The sequence below is a fragment of the Propithecus coquereli genome, unplaced genomic scaffold (genome assembly GCF_000956105.1).
Source record: "Propithecus coquereli isolate 6110/MARCELLA unplaced genomic scaffold, Pcoq_1.0 Scaffold527, whole genome shotgun sequence".
NCBI lineage: Eukaryota > Metazoa > Chordata > Mammalia > Primates > Indriidae > Propithecus > Propithecus coquereli.
This window is the reverse complement of record NW_012151141.1, coordinates 1,539,219-1,562,373: the sequence shown is the minus strand read 5'-3', so window position 1 is coordinate 1,562,373 and position 23,155 is coordinate 1,539,219. Positions and strand designations below refer to the sequence as shown.

Here is a 23,155-nt window from a genome sequence, read left to right as displayed (position 1 = left end):
CACCACAAGGGAGGTACTTGGGTTATCTTGTGTGATCACTGCTAGTACTTCCTTCGTGAGATGCGCACACACGCTCATTTAACCCCTGCAACGAGGTAGGTATTATTATCTCCCCATTTTACAGATGAAGAAACTAAGGCACAAAATGTTAACTTCCCTAGGACTAAGCAGCAGAGGCAGGGTTTGAACTCAAGCTGCTGGCTCCAGAGTGCATACTCCCTCCCACCACTCTGAACGCTTTCTCCCAAGCATGGAGCTTTCTGGTGTTTCTGACACATGGCCTCGTGGTCACTGCTTGGAGAACAAAGGCTAACAAAGGCCTGGCCAACCTGCACTCTGTCCGAAGCCCAGATTCCATCCAAGATTTATGCCACAGGATCTCGAGGGAGATAATCCGGTGCTATGCAGTGTGGGGGTGTCCACAGCCCCCTGGGGTCCCTAGCGGCTGGTCTCTCACTTACAATGAGATGAAGCCACCCTTTGGATTTCTGGCCCAAATTAATCTTGTCACTCAAGATGTAGGTCGACATCATTGCCCTGGGGTTCAGTAGGATGTGATGTCAGAGCTGGCTTTGCCTCCTACCAGGTGGGTGGCTGCTGGCAGTTACCTTCTCTGTGCTTCGGTTCCCCGTGGTGTCCCTACGCCGATTCAGCCACATACAGAAAGCACCCGACACACAGTAGGTGACTGGTCATTGCTCATTTTCCTTCACCTCTTCCCTGTTCTGTCTCTCCCATCTCCTTTCTTTCTTCATTTGGTCTTCAAGAATTTACTAGGACCTACTGTGTGCTAGGCTCTGTGCTAAAAGAGTAGCACAGAGTTTTAAAATATAAATCATATGTCGGCCCCCTACTTGGAACCCAAGGCTTCCCACTTCACTCAGAATAAAATCCAGAGTCCCCAGCTGGGGTTTTCACCTCCATTCATGCCACACAGTCTCCCTCGGCTGCCTTTCTGTTCCCTGGAGACCCCAAGCTTCTCCCTGCCACCCCGGGACCTTTGCACTTGCTGTACCCTCCACCTGGACCAGTCACTCAGGTCCGGGTTAACATGCCACCTCCTCAGAGGGGCCTTCCCTGATTGGCATGACTAGTGTCACTGCTTCCCCACCCCCACACACCAACCCGAGATGGGTCAGTTCCCTAAACGTGAAAGCCAGAACCCAAAAGCTTCTAGAAGGAAACATAAGTGAATATCTTTGCTACCTTTGTTAGGCAGAAATTTCTTGGGGAAATAAAAAAGGCACCAAGCCCAAAAGAGAAGAAAATGACAAATTAGGCTTCATCAAAATAAAATACTGATGTTCATAAAAAGATGTCATGTAGAAAGTAAACAGGCAAGCTACAGACTGGGGGAAAATATTCATAATACATGTATCTGATAAAGGACTGGTGTCCAGAACATATAAAGAATGCTGCATATTAACAATAAAAATATGAGTAACCAAATAAAAAATGGGCAAATAACTTGAACAGACACTCCACCAGAGAGGATGCATAGGTAGCCAACAAGCGCTTGAACCGGGCTCAAGATCACTCGTCATTGTTGAAATGCAAATTAAAACCGTGATGAGATCCCAATTTACATCATCAGAATGGCTAAAATCATCAAGACGGAAAATACTGCATGCTGGTGAGGATGTAGAGCAACTGGAACTCTCATGCGCTCTTGTACGGAGTGTAAAATGACACTGAGAATACCTAAGTTACAACATACACACGCAGTTCCATTCCTAGGTATTTGCCCAAGAGAAACGAAAGCATTTGTCCACAAAGGACTTGAACAGGAACGTTCACAGCAGCCCTATCCAAAATACCCAAGCCCTGGAACGGCTCGAACACCTATCACATGGCAAAGAAGCAATTGTTCATTCATACAATTGAATACCGCCCAGCAATGAACAGGACTGGACTACCAGATCCCACAGCGGCAGCGGCGGGTCTCAAAAACAACGTGCTGAGCAAAAACAGCCGGACCCCAAAGAGTACAGACTGTGTAATTCCATTCTACGACGTTCCAGAACAAGGAAGACTAAGCAATGCCTACAGAAATCACAACAGTGGCTGCTTGCGTGGGGCTTGGGGAGGTGGCACTGACCGGAGGGGCACCAGGAGGGAGGACAACGCTCTACATCTTGCTCCGAGTGGCGCTTACGTGGGTACGTGCGATTGTCAGAAACCACCGAACCACTTACAGTCTGTGCAATCTCCCGTATCTCAATTATACCCCAGTAAAAAACATACATGTCAGAGAGAGAGAGAGAGAGAGAGAGAGAGAGAAGCGTGTGAGAAAAATCCATCTCTAACCCACACCCCACACCCACCCCCTGCAAAATGAGCAAAGTGGATTTAACCGCGCGCTGAGCAGGCGGGGGCAGCGCAGGTGTGAAACGACAGAGGCACAGTCTGCAGGGCAGGGAGAAAGCCCTCCGGCCTGGGGCAGAGCCACTGCGAGTCACGGCTGGACAGGTTCTGGAAAGTTGTCAGGGTACCAGGTATCTGCGCCTGCAGACATCCACTGTCTCACTGCAGCCTCTTTCTCCCCACGAGGCTGCGTGGAAATCCTTGTTCTCCTCTCTCATTTTTTTCAACATTCTGGAGAGCGTCATTATGCGCCGGGCCCTGGCAAACATGGGTTGGTCTGGTCCTTATAAGAGAGAGACTAACAAGCAATCTTGGCTGTCAGAGCACAAAGAGGGGACCCCATACCTGTGGGGTCGCTTCCTCTGCCAGGAGCCGTCTACACAGGGGCCGTGGATAAGGAGTTTGCTAAGCAACTGAGGACTGGGGCAGGAGAGGGCTCCAGGTCGGCGGTTCTCAAACTCTGCCGAACATCAGGATCATCAGGGACACCGCTGCACGTCTCCATGCCCAGGCTGCACCCAGACGAGCCAAATCAGTCTCTGGGGCAGGACCAGGGCATCAGTATTTTTATATATATATATTTTTAGCAAACCACTCCCCAGGTAATTCTAGCACGCAGCCAAGCTTGACAACCTGTGTTCTGGGTGGGGGTGACAGCATAAGCAAAAGCTGACAAGTTAGAGAAAGATCCCCGTGCATTTGGGGACTGAGCAGTAGACAGGAAGGAAGGTCAAGAAGTGCGCTGCAAAGGTGTAGCAGGCAGAATGAACAGCACCCCCGAACTGCACGTTCACCTGGAACCTCAGAGTGTGCCGTATTTGGAAATAAGATCTTTGTAGATATAATTAAGGTAAAGATAGAGATGCAATCGCCCTGCATTGGGGTTTAGATCCAATGACATGTGTCCTTACAAGCTACAGAAAGGGACACACACACAGAGACGCAGAGAAGGGAGGATGCAGCCAGCAGCCAGCAGCCACCAGCAGCTGGAGAAAGGCATGGGGCGGTTTTTCCCTCGTGTTCTCCAGCAGGAACCAACCCTGCCGACCCCTTGATTTTGGACTTCTGGCCTCCAGAACTGTGAGAGAATAAATTTCTGTTGTTTGGAGCCACCCAGTTTGTGGGTGACTGTTCTGACAGCCTGGGAAACTAGCACGGAGGGGAGCAGGGGCAGTGCAACCACCCCAAGGAGACTGGGGCCGGGAATACGGAAGAGCCGGGGAGGCAGGGGCTGGGCCCCGGCCAGACAGGGAGGCTGAGCAGGGCAGGGAGCTGCTCCACCCCAAGTGGACGGGGCGGGAGGGAGGGCTGCAGGCAGCTGCCAGCAGTGGGTGGCTTGTTGTTGGGGAAGGCGAGGGTGTTCCCTTCTGACCTCGTCCTTGTTCCCAGAGAAGTGGGAGGTGCGGTTATCTGCCTGGAGTGGGAAGGGGGTGGGGGCGGCGTTCAGAGGTTGGAAGACTGGAGAAGGTTCAAAACAGCCTTCCCTGAGAACAAGGGAAGGAGCAGTGGTGGAAACTAGAAGGATCTCCTTGGCAACATCGAAGACCTAGCGGAAACAGGAGACCAGAAACACGTGGGGCGCCGTCTATGCAAAAGTGAGACTGGCCCTCTGGCAAGCTGGTATTATTAATAGAAGGAACCTGCATTTTTTAGCAAACCACTCCACTTTCCAAAGAGTGGCCTCTGGTGGTTTGTTCATGTGTTTTCTACTAAAAATTCTAAGAACTTACCCTTGATCCCTAAGACGGCACATAAAGGCACCTCCAAAGTAAATAAGTTAGCCTTGCAAATAAGTACCAGCCCACGAAGTGTTTTTCTTACCAACTCACCCTCCCCAAAGGGTATACACTAAGTCGTTAGTCAATAAATATTTATTTTACACATCTTTGCTAATGCATGTTATTGACTAATTGTCAACAGATATTTATTGAACATCTCCCTAGGGATTGCACAGTAAGTCAAGACGTCCAATATTTATGGAACTAACAGGCACTGGTCTAGGGGAACAGAACAAAGAAGGAAGAAAAAATGAAGATTACGGGTGAGAGGCAGAGAAGCCAACTGGTAGCTCAGCTTGGCATTGCAGGAAAGGGTGGGTTACAGAAATGAAAGAAGGTATTTCATAGAACCAGAAAGTTGGAGACTCTGGCTTTGCTATCTACTAAGTAAAAATGGGTCAACCACTCTCCCAAGAAAGTCTCAGTTTCCTTATCTGTCAAAACGAGGTAGGTGAATCAGTCAAATACTTTAAAAGAAAAGAAAAAAAAATTCAAGGTTCAGATAACTTTCTAATGCCCTGAAGATCTTGCCGGAGGTACCTGCAGTTCAGTGATGATCCTTAAAGTCTCAGACGAACGTAAATAAGTTGCCTTGAGGAACCCAGAGACAGAGAGGAACATGGGTACAGTCTCTGCTCCGGCCTCCTGGTCCTCACCTTGCTACAAACCACAGCCCCATGCTACAGAGTGCGTCACTTGCCAGAAAAGGGAGACCTTATCTGCTCGAAATCCCCAAATCACTGAGGAGACACTCACTAACAACATCATGAGATGTTCAAAACCAAGCTGGGGTGGGGCAGCCACCATGACCAGCGTTCGGGGGATGGGGTGGGGTCTGCTGAGCAGCGTAGGGGAACTCCAATATTTCTACAAAGATGTGGTTTCCAACACTTGTTCTCCCTTGTTATCTGCTATTGGGTCTTTCTCTCCTCCAACATCAGAGTATAAACTCAACACCAGCTCAGCCTGATCTGTGTCTTCGCTTGCAAGACTGGAAGAAGTCAGAGGGCTCCTTCATTTGTTTCCAAAGACCAATCGAGACCAAGCTCCCCAACGTGTTCTGCATAAAATATTCAGGCTTCCCCTTTGCTTATCAATGTCTTGAGACCACCTCTGATTAACAGAAGCCACAGGCAGACTTTGACCTACAGAGTATTTTGAATTTGTTGCCATTTTTTTTTAAATCAGGAGATTTTTGGTTTCTCTTTAAAAAGTCAGAAGATGTGGCCACATTGAGTCCATACTCCCATGTGGAAGCACTGGCTGTAGTTAAGCAACAGCAGCCCATTTAGGTGGGGAATGTGCCATCCTGGCCCCCAATCTCCACTACTCCCTAATGTCTGCCACCCAACCCACTCCATTCATTTTCACAACTTTCCAGGTCTCTGTAGGAAATTGATTTTATGACACCCAGTTATGGTAAAATGTCCAATACAAAGGCAAAAAAAATTCTGAAATAATTTAATATGGAACATGATTATAACAACATAAAAGAAAATATTCCTGGAGGAAAGAGACTAAAAAAAATAATATAAGCTGTTTTTGTTTCTGGAACAATGTTTACTTTTCTTCTTTATACATTTTAAAGTAATTTCCAAACTTTCAAACACTGAGCCGACAGTAAGCTTTGTCATGTCTAATTGCAAAAACTAACAAACTTCTAGAAAGTGTCTAAGGATGAGCATAAAGCTACCTCTCCTGAAAACCTGGTAGAAATGAGCAAGGTTTCTGCTCAGTATCTTTCCAAGTGGCAGATCTTGGCCACTTCATACTAGTTCTAAAAAACTTCTGCAACTTTAACAACCATCTGTTTAGGTGTCCTTATCCTCAGCAGACCGTAAGCTCGCTGAGGACAGAGAGAGCATCTTGCCCATCTGGGGAACCCAAGCACCTGGCACGGTGCTGGACACAAACACACCTCAGTCGCCACGCAGGGATGGGCTGCAGGGCCTGGGGTGGGCGTGGCTCCTGCATGCAAAGCACCGGTTCCAATCCCAACCCTGCCATTCTTAGTTGTAGGCACAGGTTACTCACCCCCCTGGGTCTCTCCCTTCTCACCTATAAAATGGGCACAGTGACCACAGCTAGTGCCAAGGACTGCTGTGAGTATTAAATGACCCATTACATGCTGAGCGCTTGGCACTGTGACCAGCAGCGTCAAAGCTTAACAAGAGTCACTGTGATATTGTTGTTCATATTGAAAGGGGAGAGGAGGAAAAGAAAAAAGAGACACACGTACAAAGAACTCGCTCCAAACGCATCTACCCTTTTTCAAACCAGAATAATATTTACACATTTTCAATCTTCTAAACGAAGCTGTAGGCTACTCATTAGCCATATTATTTCATTTCCTGGGAGGCCACAAAACCCTCTGGAAGCAAATAGAAGCAGATGGAAAACCCTTCAATGTACTCTGTCTCTGGCCCCTTTGGTCCTTTTGGGCCAACATATCCTTTGTAGGTCCCACCCATTCCTGTGGCCACCCTGGGTGCCTTGCAAAGACCCTGCCCGGAGCCCGGCTTACAGCACTCGATGGGGTTGGACGCGGTCTGCAAGGAGACGATCCTGCCGCTGGACTCTGGGATGTGAACCCGGAAAACCAGCCGCACGCGCGTGTTCTTCCTCCCGATGTCCGTCTCGCCTTTCCGCAGCTCGATGTCCGCGTTTCTCAGCTTCAGGATCCCCGCGCAGTCGATGCTGCCGGGAGGTTAAGAAGCCCGTTTGTAACCGACCATCTTCATAAATAGGAAAAATCATGCATAAAACCCCCTTAACTTGTCCTGTAGCCAGCCACAGGGGCTAACTGCAAAGCACCCGTAAGCATTTCAGCCAGGAATTTATACCAAGATAGGGGTAAAAAAAAAAAAAATGTAATTAAAGAAATTCCCCAGTGGAAATTACTTCTCTGGGGAGATTTTTCATGCCAACTCTTCTATTCTTGAAAGCATGTGAAGAACTCTACGCGACTAGTGAATATCGATTACAGGTTATTCAGTAGCTAAGAGAAGCAATCGACACTGAATCTCTAGAACGCGACAAATGTCCCGCAGTTATGTGAGAGTGCGTCCTTGTTCTTAGGAAATGTACCCTGAAGTAGTTAAGAGGAAAGGGGCATAATGTCTACAACTAGCTCTCAAAAGGTTCGGGAAAGGGGGTGAGGAAGGAAGTATAAAGCAAATGTGAAAATATCACCAATTGGTAAATCTGAGCTACCAGATTACAGCACTCAGGAGCTCTCTGCAAGCTTCTTGCAGTTTTTCTGTAAGTTCGAATTTATTTTCTCACAAAAAGGCTTTCAATCCCAAAACATGTGTGCCGTGTTTCCCAAATTTTAGCCGTAGGCAAAGGCATATTTAGCAACAGGCGTATCTGCACTGTGCATTTGCACCTCCCTGTATTGTTATTTCCATGAGTCAAATCGATTTTTTCAATGTAAATAAATTTAACCTCATCCCAAGCAACGTAATTCAAAGATTCATGAGTGCTCTTCCTCCCAAGACATATGAAAATATCCGCAGATTGAGAACTGCCATCAACGGCTGCTTCCGTCAGCTCCGCGGAGTCCCCTCTCCCAAATCCTGCCACCGACCCTGCTCGCTGCCCCGCCAGGACCCTCGGCCCCCAGCCCCCAGCCCTTACGTTGCCCTCATGTTGTTTTTGGGCTCCAGGGGGATCTCCAGGACTTTGGTGTTGCCCACAATCTTCTCGTAGCTGGTGGTGGTGACAGTTTTCCCCGTGATGCGGTGCACCTGGTAGAAGGCGTGTGGCTTGAGGATCCGCTCGTCGGCCGTCCCAATGAAGATCTGAAGCCCCAGAGGCTTATTTTCCATGTAGCCGTGGAGCTGCGGGGAGAGAACAAAATCATCAGCATTCGGGCTGCGGCGGCTCCAGTCCAGCAAACAAAAAAGATGAGAGAATGTGTGAGCAGTAGGAAGAGGACGAGATTGCCGTCTGGAAGAACACGGAACCAGAAGCAGCCCCGATGTCCAGCCAGAGGGGACGGCTTGGATAAAGCACAGAGATCCCCCCCTAAAATGGAACATTAAGCGGCCAGGAGAAAGAACTGTATTTATGGAGAGTAGATCAGAATTGCATTTGTGGAGAAACGGCCAGAAACTATGCTTAACTGATGACTGCGGTTGTAGGGGGTGTTGCACAGCAGTGAGGACAAAAAATAATCTGAAAGGACAGACCCAGAGCCCTTGACGATCGTTGCCTGGGAAGATCAGAAGAACTTTCACTTTCTACGTGACTATATTCCAATTAACAAAGTTTGATTTTGTAATTTTAAAAAAAAGACTGGGACAAAAGCATCATCATGCAAGTCAAAAGACAGCTAAGAACTGGAAGAAAATCGGGGCTACATATATCAGTAATAGGCGAAAGATCAGCACATAGAATATACAAAGAATGCCTACAAGTGAGTAAGTAAAAGACAAGATTTCCTGGACCTCCTACTTAAAATTGAGTCCCACCCCGGAGGCTTCCCTGTCTCCTTCTCCTCCTTCTTTTTATCCAATCTAATACACTATGTATTTTCTTGATTTCTTTTGCGTAGGTCTTTCTCTCAGAACTAAACTATCACCTCCTTGAGGGCAGAAAAGTTTGTCTATTTAATTTGCTACAAAATCCCTAGCACCTAGAATACTGCTTAGCACGCAGGAAGCATTCTAGTACATATTTGCTGAATGAATTAATTAATAAAGCCATCCAACAGAAAAAAAAAATGGGCAAGATATTCGACCAGGAAGTTCACAAAAAAAACAAATGGCCATTAACATAGAACAGATGTTCAATTTGACTTGGAAACAGAAAAATGCAAATTAAACAACCATGAGATACCATTTTTCACCCGTTACATTGGCACACATGTAGATATTTGTTAATATGAAGTATTTTGGAGACTGCAGGGGAATAGGCACTCTCATGTAGCTGATAGGGATATAAACTGGTATAACTATTTTAAAGAGTATTGGAGCAGTAGCTCTAATAAAAACACACATAAATAAATTAGCACTCTCTGACTCAGTAATTCCACCTCTCGGTATGCACCACAGAGAAACACTGTGCATACAGAAGATATGTACAAAAATGTTTGCTACAACAAATGTAATAATGAACAATGAGTTACATCAGTAGCCTGATGACTAATGTGGCATGCTATGAAATACAAAGCAGTATTAAAAAAAAAAAATAGTAAGTTACAGGTCCATGAATTGATCCAGAAAGATCCGGAATACACCATTAAAAAAGAAAAGCAATGGCCGGGCGCGGTGGCTCACGCCTGTAATCCTAGCTCTCTGGGAGGCCGAGACGGGCGGATTGTTTGAGCTCAGGAGTTTGAGACCAGCCTGAGCAAGAGCGAGACCCCGTCTGTACTAAAAATAGAAAGAAATTAATCGGACAACTAAAAATATATAGAAAAAATTAGCCGGGCATGGTGGCGCATGCCTGTAGTCCCAGCTACTCAGGAGGCTGAGGCAGGAGGATTACTTGAGCCCAGGAGTGTGAGGTTGCTGTGAGCTAGGCTGACGCCACGGCACTCACTCTAGCCCGGGCAAAAGAGTGAGACTCTGTCTCTCAAAAAAAAAAAAAAGAGAAAAGCAATGTATAGAAAACTACATGCAACATAATAAAACTTATAAAACAATGAAGAATATTTTCCATCCATCCATTTATACGCATGTAAACAGGAAAAGTTGTAGAAGGATGTGCTCCAAACTGACCACACCATGATCACCTCTAGGAATGGAGGAGAAGTTCAAGATTGAGAAAGTGGCCAAAGAGGACTCTGATCTACACACTATGTTACAGGAAGAATGTATTCCTGAAAACTTGTAAAATTTAATACTGGTTTAAAATATATACATAACAATAAAAGACAAAAGGACATTGAGCTGAGAGCTTGATGATGAGTTGCCATCTTGCCACTCCTCAGCAGAGACACGCTAGGCAAATCATTTGATCTTTCTGTGCCTCTGTTCCTTTCCTGCAAATTGAAGGGGGCTGTGAGAAGTGACAACTCACTAAGATCCCACCCTTCTCTGAAGTTCTACAAAACGTCAGCAGGATCTCCCATCACGTGCCAAAAAGGAAAGAAAGGCTCGAGGGTGAAAGATGACGCCACGCGGTCTAGCATTATGCTGTCCAAGGCGGGAGCCGCTGGCCATACATGTATGTTAATCACAATTAAATAAAATTGAAGATTCAGTTTCTCAGTCGCACTAGCCACATTTCAAGTGCTCATAAGCCACACTGGCTAGTGGCTACCATAATGAACAGCACAGATATAGACCATTTCCATCACCACAGAAAGTTCTATTGGACAATGCCCTTCCAAAAAGATACAGTTCTCATGTCCCCTTCTGAAAACTAAACAAGGAGACAGGCTGGGAGTGGAACAGAGCTAGATGATAACCTTTTTCATAACCTGCCAGACGTTTGCTAAGTGCCTGATACACACTGAGAGGCGGCCTTGGGACAAGGTGGAAATCCAAGTCAGAAGCCTCTTACCTGAGGGACAGGTACTGTGCTCAGAGACAAAAATCCAGACAAGGAAGGGCAAGAGAAGAGATTTTGGTTTTGTTGTTTTTGTTTTGCATTTGGGCCCAAGACAAATATGTTTCCTCATCTCCTCTCCTGGATTTATTAGGAGGTGGTATCAAGAAGAAAGTAGGTGGGATGGAGTTGAGCCCTGATGATCTGAGTGTGAGGCCACTTCCTCCTCTGATGACAGAAGAGCAGAAATCTCCTGCTATGTGTACTTGGGGTAAACAGCCAGGGAACACCTGGAGATAAAATCTGTCACGTCCCCACGGCTCTATCTGAATCTGGACACTTCTGTCCTCTCCCCTGTTGGCACACCTGCCCGAGCCGCTGTCGTCTCTCGCTGGGGTGACTAGCACTGCGCAATTTGCCTCTTGCTGGTCTTTCACAGAACAGCTCAATGATCTTTTAAAAAAATGCAAACCAGATCTAGATACTCCCCTGCCTACAGCCCTCCAAAGACTTCCTGTGGCCTTAAAATAAAATCCAAACTCAGTGCCATGGTCTACTAGGCTTCCAAAAGCCAAGCCTTGCCTCTTCTGCCACCCAGTTAGGCTTCTGCTGACAGCAGCCATTCTCCCGTTCCCTGAACACACCAAGCCCTTTCTGACCTCAGGGCCTTTGCACAAGCTATTTTCTCTGCCTTGAATACTCTTCCACTGGTACATTTGTTTTTCAGATCCTCAGGTTTTTCCCGAACCACATTATTTACATACACCCAGTGATGAAACCAGCTCTTTTGGCCTTGCAAGAACCAACTGTTAAATTTTTAGGAATTTCAAGAGCCAGTTGACACCACTTTGGTATGTATATTCCCAGCCACGGTGGGAATACTTACACCACAAAAATTGGCAAAGACTATAAATCAGGGCTTTTTTTTTTTCCTGGAAAATCAGATGTTAAACAATTATTAGCACACCATTGGAATATTTAATTCATTATCCTCAAACCCCTTGTTCAGTTAGTTGTTTCTTTGTTTATGAGTACCCCTCTCTCCCACCTGAACACAAGATCCACAGAAGCAGGAATCTTGTTTGTTAAGTGTGGTCAATGAGCATTTGTTGACTGAACGGTCGCCACCAACAATGATGCAGCAGCGAACAGCAACTGCTTCCTTTGCACCAAACTTACGTGAATCACAACAAAACTATGCAGGATGGGCATACTGTCGCCTGCATCTTGCAGATGAGGAAATTGAGGTTTGCTAAAGCCAAGCAACTTGCCCCAGTCAACGCGGTAAATATAGGGCAGAGTCAGGATTCGAACTCCGGACTCTCAGGCTCCAAGCCCACCCCCTTTCCTGCTACGCTGTCCACGGCCTTGGCATCTGGTGGATTACCAGCTGCCCTCTGACCTATGACTACAGGTCAGAAAGTGCACGTCCTCAAAGGAAATATGAGCAAGAGCTGAATTAGAAGATCAAGAGTGTGCTTCCTGCCGAACAGGAGGGCCGGGGCTGGGGGAGAGAGAAAGGAAGACAGAGGGAGGTTTGCAGGGTGGGGGAGTAGAGAGAGAAACAAATAGCAACTATAACAAACAAAAACGGTTGCTCCTTAAGAGAAAAACCTACTCTCTTAGAAAAGCCAAGAACAATCTCTCTTGTTCTCAGCCCCTGGTTGAGCTGGGCTAGCTCCTACATGAGCAGATGAGCCATCCCATGTCGGGTAACGGTTCCCTCCTCCAGGTTAACATCAGGAAAGGGGGTGATACAGCAGAAGGAACGAAATTCTCTCTTTGGGTCAGACATATCTCAACGTCAATCCCGGCTCCGCTCCGTAACAGCTGCGAGACTTCGAAGCCATTGCTCTACTCTTGTGCGTTTCCACGGAATGTCACCTGCCGCTCCCCAGACCTCTTTCAAAAGACTAAATAGGATGACCTTTGCTGGGTGCCAAAGCACAGCACACAGGAGGCGCCCACAAAAGAAGAATTCTCCTTATCGTCGGAGGATGATGCGAATCGAAACAGGGAGGTGACTTTGCAGAGCGGAATGGAAGGGCCAAGAGTGAACGTGAACGACTCACAAAGTGAGAGACGACCCGGATCAGCCCGTGTGAACAAGCCCAGGGACTACTAATTCCAGTCTTCTCGTGGGCGGGCTAAGCAGCCGCTGACTGGGAGCGCGGGGAGGAGGAGGGCCGGGCAAGGCAACCTTGCCATCCTGCGTGAAAAGAACACTTTCCATCCACCCCCCAGGAGGTGGACAACGTGCCCAGAGCTCTGACTGTTCAGGTTCATTCTGGAAGAGCCTTCCCTGCCAGCCCTGCAGAGGCTTTTACTAGCTATTTACTTGCTTCTCCAAAAACTGAGTGATTTGGGTTCTGCAAGTAGAACCTGATGTCTTGAGATGACATGATCTGCCCTCAAGGGCCCAAACTCCTGCTGTCGTCCCATTTTAGGGAGATCTTGGTCAGAGACTTCGGTGTGGCCTTCCCAGGCTTCTCCAAAGGTGAGGTCTTCCCGCCAGCCTGGCAGGGCAAGCAGGATCACCCTGCAGGCAGCCAGCCTCCAAAGCACAGGAGGCTCTACTTCCTGCAGCCAAGATGAGAGCGAAAGTTTTCTGCTTCTTGTAATTTCCCAGGCAGCTGAAAAGTTTCCAGGAAGAAGGTGTGTTTCTAGAGCACCCCGTGAAGGGCGGAACGCACGGGCAGGGAGCGTCCACGGCGTGCGTGGGGGCGGGGGCCCGTGCTGCAGCTCGACGTGACTTCCACATGCAAACTGCAGGCTTGGGGACATCTACTCTGTCCCCTTGCCAGCTCGGCTACTTGCAAATCAGATCTAAGGAAGAGCAGGTGATTTGTGATTTAAACATCCTCCCCACACATCCAACCTCGTCACACGGAAACTCTGCACCCTCCATAGGTGAAGGTTTTCCTACGTGGTCTGACTGCTGGCAAGCACGGCTAATTTAATTTCCACACAAGGCTTAGAGGAAAGCAGTGTTACCCTTTTTTAGATGAGAAAACCGAGGCTCAGCCTGGTGAAGTAACCTACTCGCCATCCTACAGCTCATAAGCGACTGGGCAGTGACGGCCTCCGCCAGCCCTGCTTGCGTCCTCTGTCTGGTGGCTGACCTCTGATTCAGCAAGAGGCGAAGTCCCCCGTGAGTCTGGACCGTGCGCTTTGAGACAGGCAGGTCCATCCTATGGGCTCAGCAAAAGCAATCGGATGCAGACGAGCATGGTCTGCACATCTCAAAGACCCGTGATGTCACAGAGGCGGCCAATTGGACTCATCCCCCATCCCCACTTAGCGCCAATTTATTACTAACTGTTCTGACGCAAACACAAAACGGCATCGACATTTGTTGATTCTTGCTTTTCCTTTTTCTTGTTATAAAGTAGTAAGGGTTCATTCATCGCAGGAAACAGAGACAGAGTTATAAAGAGACAGAATTATAAAGAAGATGCCCCCCACGAAGTAAGCAGCACTTCAGTGTACATCCTTCCAAAACTTTTTTTTCATTCACAATTGTTTTGCTGCTCATTTTATTTTTGCTTTTAATCGACAAATAATAACTATGTATATTATATATTTATGGGGCACAATGTGTGATGTTCTGATACGTATTTACATTGCAGCATGATTAAATCAAGTTGATGAACAAATCCGCCGCCTTACATACTTTTTAATTTTTTCGTGGTGAAAACATTTCCAATCTACTTTCAGGAATTTTGAAACATGCAATGCATTATTATTTACTCTAGTCCCCATTCTGCACGATAGATCACTAAAGCTTATTCCCCCGTCAAACTAAAATTATCTGCCCTCTCAGACTTTTCTTCCAGGAACACAGATGAACATAGTAGGCGTTCTGTTTTACATATCGTTTCCACTTACTAATATAGCGACTACTTCCTCTTGTCATTAAATCCTGTTTTATGAGATAATCTCAAACGACTGCACATATTTCTCAGGGCCCAGACTAGCCCGGGCCGGTGAGGCGCCCAGGGCACAGGACTTGCGCCTGTGTCACTCTCAGGGTCAGGCCAATGCCTCGCGCCCCCCCCACCGGCCCCAGCCCCGGCCCCAGCATTTCCATCCTACCCGCAGCCCACAGCTTTACTAACCCCTACGGGTAGCCACGCATTTAGGTGGTTCCCAATGGTCCCATCAGAGACACTGCAGAGAGAACTCCTGCAAGTGGCACTTCTTGAAAACGACTCTTCTATCAACTCTGCTCAGAGCTTTCTAAACACTCTCAGCTGGACGACTCAGATCCGAAATGTGGGACTGATTTCCAAAATGGCAACTGGCCAAGCAAACTGTTTTGAGTTTTACCAAAATAAAACATTAACGACGTTAAGTAGCATTTTTGTTGAATTTTGAATATTAGGAAATTGCTGTCATCCTCAAAGATTTCTCTCTGAAAGAAGGGAAAAGCCCGCGGGGGGAGGCGGGTATTGCAATTCCCCGCGGCCACGTAGCACGTGGGGAGGAGAGTTTTACAAACACACAGGATCCCAAATTCTGCATTTATTTTTGGATGCCAAAGTTGCAGCACATAGTTGCCACCCTGACCCCCCAACACACACACACACACACACACACACGCACGCACACGCACGCAGACCAGGCTCACTTAGTCCATGACTTGACTCAGTCATGCCAACGAGCGTCTCCTACCTGGCTTCTGAGCACGTATCAACCGCTCCAGTAAAGACCATAATTCCTGATACCTCCCTCTGCCTCAACCTCATATTGGGTCCACCTCAAAGTCCTGCCAATTCGGTCCCTAAATCCCACTCCCGACTGTCACTCTTGCCTCCTCCACCTCTTCCACCCCAGTGCCGTGGTGGGGGGCCTGGTCTCTGGCTTCCACCCCTGCCCACCCCATTGCCCCCACCCTAGTCTCCTCCACGCAGCAGCTAAAAGATCTTTGAAACAGTAACTTAGAGCTTGTGTCTCCTCTGCTCAAATCCCCCCAACAGCAAACATCTTACTTGCACCAAAAATCCAAAGTCCTTAACAAGACTCAGAAGATCCCATAGGATCTGGCCCCATCCTCCCTTCCCCTCTCCCTCCACGGCAGCCACGCTGGCCTCGTCACCCCCAAGCGAGCCGGGCACCCAGCAGGCAGGCGTCCGCCCCAGAGTCTCAACACCCATCTTGCCCTCTGACTGGAACGCTCTGCCCCCTACCCACGGGGCCCACCCCTCTTCATTCACACCTGCCCTCAGGTGATCCCTCATCAGAGAAGGCCCCCGGACCGCCCCATCCTGTAGGGCGCCCCACACCCTTCTCACTCTTCATCCACACACCCTGCTTTATGCTGTGTCACCACCTGTCACCTCCCACCCCGACACTGCACGATCTGGCCATTCGATCGTCGCTGCCTCCCCGCTAGGACGTCAGCCCCCGAGGGCAGCGCCCTGTCTGTCCTGCTGACTGTGCAGCCTCCGTGCCTGGAGCACCACGCAGGTGCCCGGCCAGTGAGCAAGGCGACTCGGGAGGGGCCGGAGCAGCTGCAGTCTCTCCGGACCCTGCCCCTTCCCGTGACAAAGAACTATTATGCCGCCCACACCAACTGCTCTGCAGCTTGAGCAATCGTGTCACACAGCCTTGTCCTGCTGGGTGTGGGCCGGTCTCGGCTGGTTGGACAACTGGTACCTGACCTGGGCTGCCCTGTTGCAGACAGGGGTGACGGCAGCGCCAGGTGTGATGAAGAGGGAGCCCCACGGCTGCTTTCTGACCCAGCTGGGATCCCGCGGGCCGGAGGCGTCTCAGTCCGGCAGGAGACCACGGTGACCAGCCGCCCTGCTGAGAGTGGCGCATTTGGCAATCACATGCGGCACCACAAACAGGGAATCAGACGTTCTGGACGGGCTCGAAAACCAAACCAGTCAGTCTCTCTCCGTGTTCTAAATTAAGAATCGAGTCATTCTATATTTCTCACATCACTGGAAATTAAAAACAGACATATCTACCGCACAGCAAGCACGCTCACTCGACAGGCTCGATGGCCCGAAACATGCTAGATTTGTTTCCAATTACCATGTCCACATTTGAAACCCCGAGGAAGCTTGGAAACCAGTGTGGAGAGATGAGAGGCAAGGCACATTAGCCTAACGGGAATCAGGACCAAACGCTGCACCCCATCCCCTCCACGTACAGCCCCCGGGGGTCTTTGCGTAAAGAGCTTGGACCACTTTGCCCCCTCCCCCAGGAGCTGGAGACATTAACCTTCCCTTCTCTGCTCTCGCCCACCCCTCCACCCTCAACCTCCAGCTTCTGGGCCACTCGACAGAAACGTCAGCTCAGCCCCGGGCACCCACCAGCAATCCCACCCTGACCTACAGTGTCTCTGGGCCGAAGAGTAACTGCGTCATAGAGATGAGTCTGGAAACACTGGGTCAAAATATGCAAGGCTAAAATATGTGGGTAGAGTTGGGTGTTTTGTTTTGTTTTGTTTTGTTTTGTTTAAGACGCCAAATAAGTACTTTTCACGTCTTCTTTCTGTTCTCCTCTTGCGTAGAGCCGGCCTAACACTGAGCCGTGGGGTCTGACCTTCTGGGTTTACGTCCTGGCAGCAGCTCGCACTGTGTCAAGGTGGAGAAGCTGGATAACATCTCCAGGCCTCAGTTTCTTCCTCTGTAAATGGGGCTGATGACGGCGCACACCTCATCAGGCTGCTGGGAGGATCGAGCGGGTCGTGTCTGAAGCACGTAACACACGTTCAACGAGGTTAACTTCCATTCATCTTCTTTCATCTATGGCCGGGTGGCTTTTCGCAATTAAATTCCTCTTGTCTGGTCTCAGTTCTTGGAAGAAATAATCTTGAAGGTTGTCTTGTCTTTCAGCTCTAAGATGGAATAATCCTCAGATGTGTTTAGAATAAAATCCAAACTCCTCATCGCAGCCTCCAAAGCCCTGCACGATCTGTCCTGGCCCACGTCACCAACTTCATCTCTTCACTCTGGTCCAGCCATGTAGGCCTCCTTGCTGCTCCCTAAACAGACCGAGTTTGTTCCTACCTCGGGGCCTTTGCACATGCAATGCCCGCCTCCTAGAACATTCGTCTTCCCACAGCTGGTTCCCCTTGACTTCAGGTCTCAGCCTAAACGCGGAGCCTTCTCTGAGTAGCCTGGCTGACGTAGAACTTCCCCCAACATCACTGTCACATCCTCCTGTTTACTTCCTTCCTGACAGTGACAAGTGCTATTTTATGCATTTGCTTATTGTCTGTCCCCGCCCACACACACACTAAAACGTAAGCCTGTCCCAGCACCTTGAACAGTACCTGGCATCTAGTAGGTGTTCAATAAATATTTGCCGAATAAATAAATGAACAGATGGATTCTGGGTTCCTATGTGGATCGACATATTGCCAAGTGATTCATCCTCCAGTGACTCTGAGAAAGGAGGCTTATTCATGTCTGGAAGAGAATCCCCAGCGTTTGGAGTCTGCGTAAATTCACTACCGTTTGAGCCAGTCTGCAGGAATGTGTCTCACCGTGAAAGAGACATATTATCCCAGGCCAATTACACTGGAAGTCAGGAGAGGAGACAAACTTGGGCTGGAAAAATGAAGTTTATAATCTCAAGACTGAGTCGAAAGTACAGCAACCTGGCAGCCTCGTGGAGACAGGGAGGGAAAAGAGAGGCCCGAGCAATGCTCTGTCGCCCCTGTGTTCACGGGACGATCAGGCGACGAGGGGAAAGCACCCTGCAAAAACATTTCCCCAGATTTTCCCACTCGGGGCACTGGCCTGATATTAAGGAACAAGGTGTCTACTGTCTGCAGGGGCCTGTGCTCTGGGAGAAGCAGGGGCTGGGGAGAGCACTGACTCCCCAGGAGGGGGCCCCTGGCGCGGCGGCGCGTGGATGCTCCCGGGCTGCTGGGAGGGGAACCCCGCAGCGCCAGCCCTGGTGGCAGCTGTCCGAATACATTGATAAAACACCCCAAGGAAAGTGCGGTTCAGCTTCATGTAAATGTTCCGCCCAATACAGGGACGTCTGGACTAGGCATAAGCTCTGGCCTCCCCGCCCCCCACTACAGCCAAAAGCTGCAAAGAGACCCCCGAGACATGGCAGGGGGGCAAAAGTCAGGGCTTGGGAAATGCGAGGCAGCAGGCTGAGCCAGCTCAGGCATGAAAAAGGTGAGTTATTCCCAGTCAAATCGTACCCCTGCCCCCACGCCGAAGGCTCTGCAGGTCTCTCTGGATCCAGACCAAAAATTCTGAGTCACTTTTGCCACAAGGCGGAAAAAAAAAAAAAAAGCAGAAGGCAGACGTGATGTGTACCTTTCCGCACTCTATTTTGGGATTTTGAGATCCAGTTTCTTTCGTTTCAGAGGGTGGGTTTTTGGAGGGCTCTCTGCATAGCTCCCGCACTGTGCGCACGGCGAGACGGCGCTGAGACGGGCTCCGCCGGTGACCTGGGAGAGGCGGGGCTCCCTGGCAGAGCAACAAACGCATCATTCAGGAACAAGGAGCCGTTCTTGTGTGCGGCGGGGCCTGGCTTCCACCGACACCACGGAAGCCTGCGGGCCGATCCAGTCTGACTCACCTCGCCGGCAGGCCGTGGCCAAGTTCCCTCGCTCCTTCGTTCAGTCATTCATTCATTCAGCAGAGCGCGCTCAGGGACGTGAAGCTGAAAGCCGCGCTCCAGAATAATGAAGACGCATCCTTTGGTGAAGAACTGGGAGCCCCTCTGGATGGACAGTCACACCTGAGATTATCCTCATCCCACAACTTCTTTACAATATGCGGGCAAAAGTCTAGTGAATCAGGATTTCTCAACCTCAGTGTGATTGACCACGGCTCACTATTGATTTGGGGCCAGATAACCTGTTGCTGGGGAGGCTGCCCTGTGTGTGGCAGGATGTTTATTAGCATCCCTGGCCTCCACCCACGGGGTACCTGTACGACCCCCTCCCCCCAGCTGTGATGCAAAAATTGTCCCCCCGGGGGACAAAATCACCCCCACTGAGAACCACTCTTAAATGAAGCTAACGTTTGCGGGGAGGGAGCTTTTTCTGCAGAACATCTGCGTTGAGACACTACCCCTAGTCCAACACAACACGCTGTCAGTAGCACCTTCAACGAACACCCCATTCCCACCCCGTCTTCCACCTCCCTGGGTCTCAGCCCCACATCTTTCACCTGGACCGCTGCATCCATCCCCTAATCTTCGCCTCTTCTCTTGTCCCCATCCTAAATAGAGTCTCCTTAGGAAGCCAGAGGGATCTTTCAAAAGCAGATAAGATCGCATCATTTCCCTACCTAAAACCCACCAATGGCTTCCCGGTACGTGAAGAATTAAATCCAAATTCCATGCCCTGCAAAGTCCTGCATCATCTGATTCTTTCTTCTCTCTCCAGCTTTGAGTTCTACCTTCTCTCCCTTGTCCACTGCAGGCAGCCAGACAAGTATCCTTGTTATTTCTCAAACAGCCAAGCTCACCCTGCCTCAGGGCCTTTGCACTTGCTGTTCCAGCTGGAATGATTTTTCCCTAATTCTCACCTGCCTGGTTCCTTAACATTATTCAAATATTGACTTAAATGAGCTTATCCCTAGAGAGGATTCTCCCCAGTACCCCAATATAAAATAAGCCACCTACCCAGGCATTCTCTCATATCATCCATTGTTTCCTTTCAAAATGCTTCACCACAATCTAAAATGATCCTGTTTATGGTTTAACCTGCTCGACGTCTCTCCCCTCACTGGAATGAACACTCCATGGGGGCTAAGAGCCTGACACATAGGGGCCTAAATAATGACTAGTCTGAATTTTCTAAATATTCTACAATGAGCATATATTACCTTTATTATAATTTTTAAAAACTTATTAAATAAGTAAAAATAGCCATACTTTGCCCAGCACTCTGATACTGACTTTCTCTGTGGCCGAGAACGTACCCTATGTACAAGGACCACAAGGACAAGGGTGCTCATTTGGATTTTACAGATGAGGAAACCAAGGCTCAGACTCACTTATTCTTTGCGTAACTGTGGATCAAGCACCTACAATGTGCCGCGTGGTCGTGGGCACTGGAAACTCAGCACTGAAAAAGACAGATGGGGCTCGCTAAGGGGAAAGCTGGAGTTCGGACTTCTGGGTACAGACTCACGAAAGAGTATCTCAAAGGTCCCTGGGGACCATCCAGTACCGGAGACCTCTCCTGTCCTACCATCCTCCATGGGCCTCTCCCAAAGCCCCAGTATAAGTTTAATATTCGCCTCTTTAGACCACAGGCTATGGGAAATCAGATAATAAACAACAGACCACATCTCCCAAAACTTTAAAATTTTACTATAAAAACATCATTACAATATCTTTTTTAAGGTTATCTGTTGTGGCAGAGATCACTTACTCTTATTCATTATCCAGTCTCCCTTCCTTAGTAACAGGACCCCGATTATCTTGGGTGGCAATGAGCCCAGCTCAGAGTCTACACGTCTTATCATCCCTGCAGGTGAGCATGGCCACATTACTAGATTTGCCCGATGAGATGTAAGCAGAAGTGTGCAAGGGATTCATAGAACTGTTTCTGGGAGGAAGCTCACCAAGCTGCCAACTGGGCCCCTCTTGCCCTGTCTCCTTTCCTCCTTGGAATTCCACTAGTTGGAACGTGGATGCAATGGCTGGAGTTCCAGCAATCATTCTGGACCAGGAGATGACCTTGAGTGTAACAGGAGGAGAGAAGGAACCTGGATTCCTGATGGTATCATAGCACTTTGGACTACCCATCTCTAAACCTCTAGACTTTCTACATTAGGAAATAAATTCTTGGGTGAACAGAAAATTTGGGCTTTTCTGTTAGGTGCAACTAAACCTAAGTCTAACTGAAAGATCCATCATCCCATCACCATAACATCTAGTCCTCGAGGCCTTCATGGTCTCCTCAACTGCATTTCCATGAGAATAAGACAACCATGCTTAGGTGAGGCTCAGTTTAAACAAACTCAAGGTACAAATAGCAGATGTATCAGTGCACAAGTCTGCTTTACAAAAGGCTGCATAAAAAGATGCTTTTCTCCAAAAAGCCAGTGCTGAGAGTGAATCTGAAAGAAACTGCCATGCACAAAAAGTCAAACGATCCTACCGCCCAGAAACACACCCAGTAACGACACCCCAGTCAGTCTGGGCATCTTCTGGGCTTCTTACTCACAGTCCGAATGCGCATCTAGAAAGGTATTCCCAAAGCGGGAGGCGAAGTGGGGAGAGGACAACTGTCTGACACACGCAGGGATGACGATGGTGCTCACTAGAAATAAAATTGCTGCTTACTTTCTGTCTGGTTCCGAATTGCTTTTTCCTGGTTAAAAGGTGCCAGGCCTGGCAGCTTCTAAAACTTTTAAATTCAATTCAAGTCAACAAATATTTGTTGAGCACCGCCTAGTCACAAAAAGAGCCACGCTATGGAAAATCTGTATAATAGGGAGATGCTATAATTAATCATAATAGCAACGACAGCAGCAGCTAATAATGTATCAAGTGCTTGCTAAATATCAGGCATTGTTCTAAGTACTGACTGATATCTATCAATCTTCATCCCAGACTGATGAGAGATGCACTATAATTTTATACAAGAGGGAACAGAGAGGTTAGGCAATTTGCTCAAGGTCACACAGCCAGGAAGACAGAAGCCAGGATTCTAATCCGGCAGGTCTAGCTCCATGGCCCATTCTCTTGACAACTATATGATATTCTGTTCCTGTTGTCTCTGAAGGGGGAAGAAAGCACAGCCACAAATGGCCATAACACTGTTCCCCATGCCTGAGTCATTCCCAGCCACATTCCTCATCTTTTACTGAACTAGCAGTTACTCAGTCTTTCTCTCTGAAATCTAATTCCCATCGTTACTTACAGAAATGTAAGAGCAACTTCACATCACTACCATAAACAGGAAACCAGGGCCACCGGTTGGAAATCAAAGGTGTACACAAATACACAACAAAACAAAGGTGCCATCACACATGCTAAAAATGCTAAGTAGCACAAAATTAACCGACATGTCTCCCTCCCCAGGGAACGAGTTTGCAGAACACTGGACTAGCATACGAAGTACATCAGAACAGGTGCCAGACACGAGCAGAACCAGGGCTGGGGAGCCCCAGGGTGGGAAGTTTCCAAAGCCAGTAAATCATCAATAAAGCTGTTAAGAAAAGGTGTCAGTGCCCGCACACCTTTCCGAAAGGACTCGAGAAGGTCTGCTGAAGACCCTTCGCTGGGAGAAGAAAAGGTACCACTGCCTTGCCATGTGCTAGGAGATGGCCCTGTGTTCACAGAAGCAGAAAATCAACCAGCGTGTAAAAACATGATATATTTTCCTGAGACCAAAAGTGGCATTTGTCCAGGTAGCCCTTGCGTCTGTCTCTCTTTCTATCTTCCTGGCTCATGTGTGCACGTTCAACTGAAGGGTCTACAATGGTGGGCCCGTAAATGCTTAAACAACCAGTTCTCCAAGGAAAAAAGCTTGGTTTGTCGTGTTTACCACCCACGTCCGTGCTGTAAGTCCTCCC

The 23,155-nt window shown here is 48.4% G+C and overlaps 1 protein-coding gene across 5 annotated transcripts in view; it reads right to left on the bottom strand.

Annotated features, from left to right (window-relative positions):
* Window positions 1-23,155, bottom strand: part of NFATC2 (nuclear factor of activated T-cells, cytoplasmic, calcineurin-dependent 2) — a 149,126-nt gene that overhangs the window by 63,082 nt on the left and 62,889 nt on the right. For all 5 annotated transcript variants that reach the window (XM_012656910.1, XM_012656909.1, XM_012656911.1 and 2 more), the window contains exons 4-5: window positions 7,782-7,984; window positions 6,667-6,839 (exon numbers count right to left, since the gene is read on the bottom strand). In XM_012656910.1, the coding sequence (XP_012512364.1) occupies window positions 6,667-6,839; window positions 7,782-7,984 (376 nt within the window). The remainder of the gene's footprint in view (window positions 1-6,666; window positions 6,840-7,781; window positions 7,985-23,155) is intronic.